This window comes from Asterias rubens, chromosome 13 (assembly GCF_902459465.1).
Source record: "Asterias rubens chromosome 13, eAstRub1.3, whole genome shotgun sequence".
In the NCBI taxonomy this organism is placed as follows: Eukaryota; Metazoa; Echinodermata; class Asteroidea; order Forcipulatida; family Asteriidae; genus Asterias; species Asterias rubens.
Window position 1 is genome coordinate 6,478,492 of NC_047074.1, and position 9,754 is coordinate 6,488,245.

General features: G+C 39.8%; 1 protein-coding gene across 2 annotated transcripts; it reads left to right on the forward strand.

Annotated features, from left to right (window-relative positions):
* Positions 1-3,050: 3,050 nt before the first annotated feature.
* LOC117298840 (GPI mannosyltransferase 4-like) lies at positions 3,051-8,576 on the forward strand. Of its 2 annotated transcripts, XM_033782187.1 has the most exons (4): positions 3,051-3,190; positions 3,331-3,582; positions 4,783-4,899; positions 6,120-8,576. In XM_033782187.1, exons 3-4 carry the CDS (start codon positions 4,785-4,787, stop codon positions 7,844-7,846), a joined length of 1,842 nt encoding a protein of 613 aa, XP_033638078.1. In that variant the 5' UTR covers positions 3,051-3,190; positions 3,331-3,582; positions 4,783-4,784; the 3' UTR covers positions 7,847-8,576. The 2 variants fall into 2 exon arrangements, with proteins under 2 accessions (XP_033638078.1, XP_033638077.1); XM_033782186.1 differs by lacking the exon at positions 3,331-3,582 and having other exon boundaries at positions 3,051-3,186.
* The last annotated feature ends 1,178 nt before the right edge of the window (positions 8,577-9,754 follow it).

The following is a 9,754-nucleotide window of genomic DNA, read 5'->3' on the forward strand; positions in this document are numbered from 1 at the left end:
AGCCGTCCTCGTCCAACACGCAATGCTGCCTACTCATTCACGTCGGACTCACTCTCTACCGAGGGGAAGGCATTCCCTGAATGGCAGGCACAGGCAAAGGAAGGACAAGATGTCAGTTGCACCATCCATAGAGCCACCATCCCCTCAATCAGTGAAAAACAAGGAATGTTTTTCAGTTGCCATGATTTCCGGCACTTCCAGCGAATGTTGCGCAGGAATAATCCCACGTAGGAATGCATCATCAAACCAGAAATTGTTACGCATTTTAACCAGGCCGTCTCATATTAATTTCAGACATAAAAACTGGTACCTTTTTGCTACTTCGAAGTGAAAATAATATCTCAAAATGTTTACACTATCAAAACCACAGGTTTTTATGGCCAATGGTGATGTAACTTCATTTCAAATAGGAACGCGTCTTGGTTTTGCTATAAAAGGGTTTGTTAATCGAGATTGCCACACCGTAGAGGGGGCACTTTTTAAACAACAATCTGGGGAGTCGACAACATCAGACGAGGAGGACACAAATACCGTACGGCACCCGGGACCCCTAGTTTCTGGGCAGGTCGCATCCACTTCATTGAAGACTAGCTGCAGTCAGTGGAGAAGAGGTACATAAACATAACTTGAGGAGACACACCAGCGCATAGCATGTCCAATACTACTACTACATAAAGAGAAACCCCTGCCCCTATACAGGTGCAATTAGATTTTCTACCGCCCAGATTTACCTCCTGCACCTGCGGCCCACTGGTGGGGGAGGGGGGGGGGGGGTATCCTTTGTGAGCAGGTTAATTGGTGGCCATTGATCCAGAGATAAACGAGGAGCCAACGGAGCAGGGGGGGCGGGGCATGACCACTCAGAGCACCCTCCTACTGCCTAATCACAAATTAGCTAGAACTTCAATGCAAGAGATAATTCCAAATATCCACCGAACCGTCAGAGATGATGGGAAGGAGCACATGGAGCGGGGGAGGTTTTTTGACCGCTCGAAGCATCCTCAAACTCAGCTCCATCCAACCATGATCCAACCCAACGCCAGCCAGGCCATGCCAGCCACATCCAGACAGGGGGAAGTCGGGTGACCACACGGACCGATTTCCGCCTCCACATCCGCTACTAGCTACACCTACAGAGGCAATCGTCACGGAACCGTTAGCACCACTAGGGGTGCTGATCGCTTGGAATGGTCCCGACAACATCTCCACTCGGGAACTGAGTTACCACTTCTCCGTGAACACCCTCACTCACGTCACTCCTCCGGCGAGTAGCCCATGCCGTAGTCTAGGTTCCTAGACCATTGGTGTTGCGTGGTCACACACTGTAATGAACGAACGCTAGCGGGCGCTCTGTTTCTCTGATGAGCATATCTACTTATGACGTTTTTAGAGTGATTACGTAACGGGGCTTTTCGCCAATTTTGCAGAAAAGCTCTGAACAAGGGCATACAAAATGATTGTTTTTTTTACACAATTGAAACCTATTTATAATCATATGACTCGATTTCCTTATTCATCGAAAACATTTTGAGTGGAATTCAGCAAAGTTCACGACTTGACATTTTCAATACAATTTTGCAGAAATTGACTGGCGCGTTTTTTTTTATCTGCTGTATCTTCTTCGAAGCTTCCTTTTCAGTCGGATAAACTCCGTGGCTATTAGTGGCTGTGATTATGAGTTTGTTTTAAAAGAGGGTACCACTTTCATACAAGCCTTTTTAGTCGCATTTCTCTTCTGCTATTAGCAGCGGTGATAATTGTTGAGGGGGGAGACCAGACTTAGACCACTCAAATTCGTGGCTATCGGTGACTATGGATTTGTTGCTAAGGGAACCAAATACCATTGCTGATTCCAAATTCAGCGTGTTATACATTGTCCGATTGGCCCATCTCCATAAAAAATAACCAAACTGGACGTACAGACCCTCAAAATAACAAGGCAAATGTTTCACAAAGTTCGTAACTATAATGAAAGCAGTTTGGGCGGGACTCAGGATGTACCTTTTGCCAAGTGTAACTGAATTATACCAAATTAATGTGCTCAACACAATAAAATAAGTGTGTCATTGGAGCAGTGTACGTGCTATATTTTTAGTCGACTAAGCATTATTACCCTTACAGTCATCTTAGCTGGGAAATACTCCGTGCAGTGGATAAATTGACACAATGACAAAAGCCGATTGAATTAAAACTATGCGTAAAAGAGGCGAAACATAATCCACATTACGGATAATGCGTTGGACCGCTCGATCGACACTAAGATATTATACACATAATGAATGTTTATGAGTGCAATGGTGCAAATATGTTCATGAGTTGAAAGATGGAATGTTCTATTCAACGAGGCGGAGCCGAGTTGAATGGAACATTCCAGCTTTCAACGAATGAACATATTCGCACCATTGCACGAATGAAAAACATTCATTATTTGTTTTATATAACATCCAAGTAGATCTTTGTCATTTTGATTGAAAGATACAACTTTCAAAACAAACAAAGCGTAGGCCTCCAATTTTTAATTGTAGAAGACGAATGCTAGTAATTTTACTAATATGCCTTGCTGCGTTACCGAAGACAACGCGCACGCAGTGATGTTTTTACTCAGCTTTTTCGTTCCATCCGAAAAGTACCATTGCACGCTGGCAGCGTGCTATGGTACTTTTCGGATGGAACGAAAAAGCACGGTGAGTGACTCAGCGTGCAATGGTACTTTTATTTGCTATCACGTGACGGACAATCCTCCAATCAAATGGCAAGGATCTGCTTGGGTGTTATATAATACGAAATACCCTACATATCATGCCAAGTATACCAATCCCCAATATTGAAGCTCAATTCCAGAAACAAACACCAATTCATTTAGTTGGAGAACGCAAGACAGAAGGTGAGGAGGGGAGGCGACGCGTCGCGACGTTTCACAACTAAGTTGTGCACGCTCAACAATTAATTGTTATCACAATAGAACATTAATGACAAAATGTCCATACCGATAAAATTAGTTAGTTCGTTATCCGTTGCGCGCGATTGACTACAACACTTGAGGGCGCAAGTCATGTTGTAGTTGTTGTTCATCTGCATCACACCTGACAGACACTAACACTGGACCGCTGCTGCTGAAATTAAGACACAAAAGTAGTTTTTTATCGTCTTAACAGCGGCTGGCAGTGACAGTAACAAAATTCAACAGTAGGTTTGGAAAAGTTTCCGTATGGCGCCACCACTTTTTCATTCGAAATAAAATAATATAGTATCTAATTTACCTGATTGATATATCCCTTTTTGTAAAAATGAGTGAAAAAGTGGTGGCGCCATACGGAAAGTTATCCGTAGGTTTAACTAAACTTTACTTTGTTAACGTTTAATTTTCTCATAATCTGTTGCTAATGCCTAATACTAATGGCAATGCATGCACGACATTGGAGCGACGTCTATATCATCGGCCCTGGCCTGGCCCGTCGTCAGTCAACATGGTCAAGTGACAAGTCCATGAAAAATCCCACTGCACTGACTGACGTTGCATGCAACATAGAAGTCCAACCTAGCCTAGAGAGCTACTCCTATCATGCTCCTATTGACCTAGAGGTTGGATGATGTTTCTTTGACTCATTTGATTGGTATTGTTTTCATAATTAATAATGAACTAGTGACAGTAGTGATTTACAGTACACAACAATATTTATAATTTAAATATTTATGTTGCGTCGGAAATGTCATTGTTTTAACTCGTTACGGAGGTGAGCCTAGACAAAAACTTATTTTATGCTGTCTTAATAGAACTTTCATAAGCCTTATAAGGATAAGCCTTATAAGGATTCAGACAAAACATTCCTATTGGTCATCGTCCCAACGATCGCGGATAACAGGAATCCGTTTTATTATTTATTTTAAAGTAGAGGACTATCCGGTTTAGGCCATGAGAATGAAAATGATAGATTTGCGTCCACCGCCCGCATGCTCTGAAAGCTATCGCCCAAAAATTTCATTATTTTCACAAAGTTTCATTATTTTCACAAAAAAGACTCTGCATCACAAATTTTCAAGTTTTAAATCATCGAACAGGGGTAAAAGGTTATATTTACGCATTTAAGTAGTAGTATTTTACAGGGCAGACATTCCGCCACGATCGTGATTGCGATCGCGATCGTTTTATTTGCAGTCAGTAAAACGAGCAGCTGCTGACGTTCATCTGTCGAGCGCAATCCTCAAATTTGCGCAACAATATTCTGCGCAATTTCTAATTTGCGCTATGCAGAATAGGCAAATTTGTGTATCGAGCACCAGTTTTGCGTTTGAAGATTGCGCATCTTCGTGTGCAAAATAATGAATAATGAAAAATAAAAAAAAGCCTCACGTCATTTCAAAAATGCCCGGACGCAAATCTAAAACTTTCATTCTACTGGCCTTATTAAAAGGTATCCGTGCCCCTTGCGGATATACGGTTAGGTCAAAAATGATATTCCGGTTACGGTTAGGAAAAACTATTTGCCATTAACCAGATATTTGAATTATTTGCCCAGGCCTAATTGCCATTACGATGGGATTGCAATCCCTTCATTGCTGATTAGTGTTGTATTTATGAAAAGAGGATCTGAATATAATATTCAAAGCAAATTTTTATACACTATGATTGGAAAAATTAAAAGAAATAAGTGCACACTTGGCAATAAAGTGTGTATGATAAAAGTGTCAATTTCTTTGAATATGACTAGGTTTACAAACTTTGAAGATTGACATGTATAGGCCTATTAATTGTTAATTGTTTTGATTTGTGTGTATTTTCAGCCATGGGATATAAAGTATGGATAGCATTGGTTTGCATCAGGATAGTGTTATGTCTGTGGCCAATGACAGGCTATATTCACCCCGATGAATTCTTTCAGAACACAGAGCCGTTAGCAGGTATGTACCTATGTTTAATAGTCTTGTATATTGTAAACAAACTTATGTGGTGTTTCCCGGCCGAGTGCTTTACGTGTAGTTCATCGGACCCAAGCTCTGGTGTTGTCAGCAGCATAGACACTTGGTCATGACACTTGTGCCCTTGAGCAAGGCACTTAACCATAATTGCTTCTTAAAAAGTTGAGAAGGTACTTGGTACTTGGTAGTTTTCCTCGTGAAACTTCCGATCGGGAACTTGACAAGAAAGTCAGGAGAGCGTCATCTAATTCATGTAGCACAAGCACAAACTGCTGGTTTTGCCAAAGTTTGTCCCAATTCGTTGAGCAAATCCTTTGAATGCGTTCTACAAGCTTTGACTCAACAGAAGTTGGTCTTTTAATAAAATGGACGGCCTGAAAAAGCAAGAGTTTTTTGTTTGTTTTTCAACTGGAAATCCTGGTAAATGCGTAAAAATGGCATCTCTGCTTGTTGATGATACCCATGCCTACATGATTTAGACTGTACTGTGATGGGGGAAACCTGGTTCAGTCCTAGGAGTACATGTACAAGTAGGTGGCAACACGCCCCCTGGTGACAAGTGTGGCCCTCACTTCAAATTGCCCTTCCCATGATATAAGCTAATTACATTCACGAGTTGTGCACTAAGCAGACACGTGCGCGTCTGCGTCACGCAGCCATTAACCGTGTACAAAACAGCTCAATGTTGCCTTATTTTGGACAACCAAAATGTTAGTGCGCACGTGCTATGTGCAATTTACATATTTCATGGGAAGAAGAAGTTAGGAGATTTATCAGAATTTTCATTTATAAATATAATTTCTACACTGAGAGTTGTGTGTAGAGACACACTGTTGACCACCTTTTAACAGTATTCTGAAAAAGTTTCTATGCCTGCCTGCGTTAAGATTTTTTTCAGAACCTTTTGAGTAAAATTGAGGGCACTATGAAGTTAGATAGATGTAAATTTGCATCGGCGATAAAGAACATTAATTTTGTTTTAATCATATACACCGATAAATGTTTGTTAGCACGGACATGTTACCCTTGTGGGAATTCTAACCCACAACCTTTTAGAGCAGTGACACTGACCTAGAATTGCAAAGGTCAGGGGTTGGAGTCCCACCCGAGTAATGTGCCCATGAAACACAAACAGCAAGTCAGATGTTATAAATGTAAGATGATTGAGTGATACTATTTTGGGTCTGTTGTTCTGTTTGCAGGAGACATCTTTGGTTTTGATGTTCTACGTACATGGGAGTTTAATTCGTCCCGGCCAGTGCGGAGTATCTTCTTTCCACACATTACCACCGGATTAGGATACAAGATCTTGCAGTATCTAGACAGTGTAGGCATTGTGTTAGTTAGCTCCTATACTTTACTGGTATTCCCTCGTGTCATCATGGCTTTAGTGTCCCTGCTATGTATTGACTACCCAGTCTATATGATATGTCAGTTACTAGGGATTCAAGCAGACATCTGTCTCACAGTCTTGGCAAGTTCTTATGTATCTTTGACATACCATACACGCACATTTTCAAACTCATATGAAACAATGGTGTTTGCCTTGTTATTGCTTCTGGTGGTTGATTCCAGATTAGATCAGTTTAAACCACCAGAAACACAACCAGAGTCCAAAAAGAAACACCAGACAAAACCATCTGTCAACAAAGTGGCAACAAGACCAAATCATGGATTTTGGATTGGAGTCTTTGTAGTTGAAGGAACATTCAATCGAATTACTTTCCCTTGTTACTTTCTTATTCCATTGATATTTTGGCTGACAGGGTCATCAACAGAATTTGGAGTTAAAGCTGTACGTGAAGTTGCAAGAAATGTTATTGCACTTTTGCCGGGCTGTTTGACAATGTTGATAAGTAATCTGGTAATGGACTCTGTATACTTTGGCAGTTTAGACGCAACTATTCTTACCAAGCCACACATCCTGTATTCCAACTTAAACTATGACTTTCTCTCCAACAATATCACAGTGACTCCACTGAATTCCTTGTTATATCACTTGGATTCAAGCAATATAGCACAGCATGGTTTACATCCAAGAATCACTCACATCATTGCCAATCTACCCATACTCTATCTTCCTTTGGTCATCTGCTTTGTATCTGAGCTTTTGTCTTTAGTGAGTGGCACAAGGCAGACACAATCAACTGGTTTTACAGGGTCAAGCAGTCGAGCATTCTTTGCACTATGCTTTGTCACACCAGTATTCCTTTTGTCTATGGTACCACACCAAGAACCCAGGTTTATCATTCCTGTATTGGTACCTCTTGTTTTACTCTATGCAGAGTTTGTCATGATGTCCACATCGCTCCCTAATATTCCTTGGATCATCTGGAATCTATTGGGATGCATAATATTTGGCTTTATCCATCAAGGGGGTATTGTCCCTAGCATTGCTCATACACACTCACTTACTTCACAACCAGTACAGAATCTTCCAATACATTATCACTTTGTGTTTTACCACACATACATGCCACCACGCCATCTTGCACTCATCAACCAATCCATGTCTACAGTGTTCATTGATGATCAACACCCTGAAACTAACTTACTGAAGCTACCCAATATAGTGACCTATCATGACCTGATGGGTAGCAGTAGCCTTACTCTAAGCACCACAGTGGAGAAACTTCTCTGTACTAAACGCACACCAACTCCTCAATACTACCAGAAACAAGTCTATGTATTTGCACCAGCATCCCTGGATGCTACATTCTGTCGTCTAGGAATAAAGCAGAACTATAAGTTGGTGAAAACCTTTTTTCCTCACATCAGTACTGAAGATATACCAGAACTGATGCCTTCATATGCATGTGTTGCTGAACCAGAAAGAAGCTATCAATACAAGACTGGTCTGCAGACTTTGAAGGCAGTATTCTCATTGAATATGTATAGAGCTGATGTTGTGCGCATGATCGCATCGTAGATCAACTGTGTTTTCCAGATTTTCTAGTTTTTTATACATTTAGTCCTTAAATTTAGTCCTTAAATTTAAGTTAAAATGTTTTTAATACTTCATTTTGTTTTGGTTATAGAGGTACATGTACCTCACTAAAAAGTCTTGGGACTAAAAATATCAATTTTTTGGTCAATAATGAATAAGACATAGAAGGCCCATGTCATGTGACAAGGCCCTAAAATACATGGATACATTACATTTGGAAAAAATCAGTTGCATTTTTATAAAATTAGAAATAATAAAAATGTTGTATAGCCCAAAATTTATTGAGAATTGATTAATGGATCAAGGAGGGAGATACAACAATGTTTTTAGAATTACTTGTTACTTTAAAAAGACAACACCACAGTTCTAAATTAAAGTATTTGAAACATGAGTGAATTCTCAAAAAAAAACCTGAAATAATAGAATGAGTATGTTAATTAGTAAGTTCATGTAGTGAGAGTGTTAACTCTGATTGTCTTGAGTGTGTTGAGGATTAGTAGGATCATGGAGCTAGGATAAAGCCTTGGGAATGAACCATTAATCACGAGTTACTGGAAAATGGATCCTACTTTTAGTTATTTTGAAATGCAGTGATGTCTGTATGAGATTGATGGATCAGGTTGGACACCAGTAACTTTATAATTACCGGTGTGGCGGTTTCAACTTTCCGCCGTGTTCAGTTTTCCGAATGACCAAATACGGTAACATTACGTCATGCGACGCCTTCGCACAGCAAGCGAAAGTAGTCAATTCTTAGTACCGTACTGTGTCCCGGAAAACTGAACACGGCGGAAGACTGAAACGGCCACACTGGTATGAAATCTGAGTACACTGGATTAGGGTTCATATCCCAGACACCATTGACTGATCATTAGGCTATGGTATAATCATGCATATGATATTCATCCTACTTTAATTTGATTTCTAATTTGTTTGCTCTCAGTAAAACATACACAAATGTAAATAAAAAGACTGTAAAAGTCTACTGTTCATATCTAAGTCTGTAGCCATTTATGTACATGTACGTGAAGGCCAGCCCATATGAATTTTCTCAATGTCATTTTTTCAAGTTTTTTGTTATTTCATGGGCCAATTGAATTATCATGCAACCTTTAAATTAACAACATATATGTAAATAAATGTTGATTTGTTGGATATTGTACTGGGCACACTTCGTGATGTTTGCTGTAGGCCTACTACCTTGTCTCATGTTATATGTCAAGTTTGTAATTTAGAAAATACAATGTAACATGTTCGGATCCCATTTAATGCTCTCTGTGTTTGCCTTGAAGCCTGGCTGCTCATGATGAATTACATGATGTCACTACTGGAACGAGGAAATGTTAAGAAATGGTTGTGCTGCTACAATGTTCAGCACAGTACATGTATGTGTATGTATGGTATTGGTAGCAGTGAAATTAAAAGGTTTTGGCAATACATTTCTTGGTTCCACCATTTCTTTTCGCATCATAAGCAGGGTCGTTTTGTGGGCATATTACCAGAGGGCATTATATGAAATGAAGTTGTTTAAAAAAAATAAACAAAAAACAAACAAATGGGAAAGCACTTGGTAATTGTTTTAACTGATTCATAGGTAGTATGTCACACACCCTTCAAAGATTTAGTTTGTACAATTGTAAACTTGTTTGATTTTGTTTACCTTTAAAGCCATTGGACACTTTCGGTAAACAGTGTTGTCCAAAGGCCCACACTTCGTGTATCACAACTTATATATAAAATAACAAACCTGTGAAAATTTAGGCTCAATCGGTCGTCGGAGTCGGGAGAAAATAACTGGAAAACCCACCTTTGTTTCCGCACGTTATGTGTTTACTATAATCCGTAATTCTCGTTGTCGAGAATTGATAATTGTATGAATGTTTTCTCAAA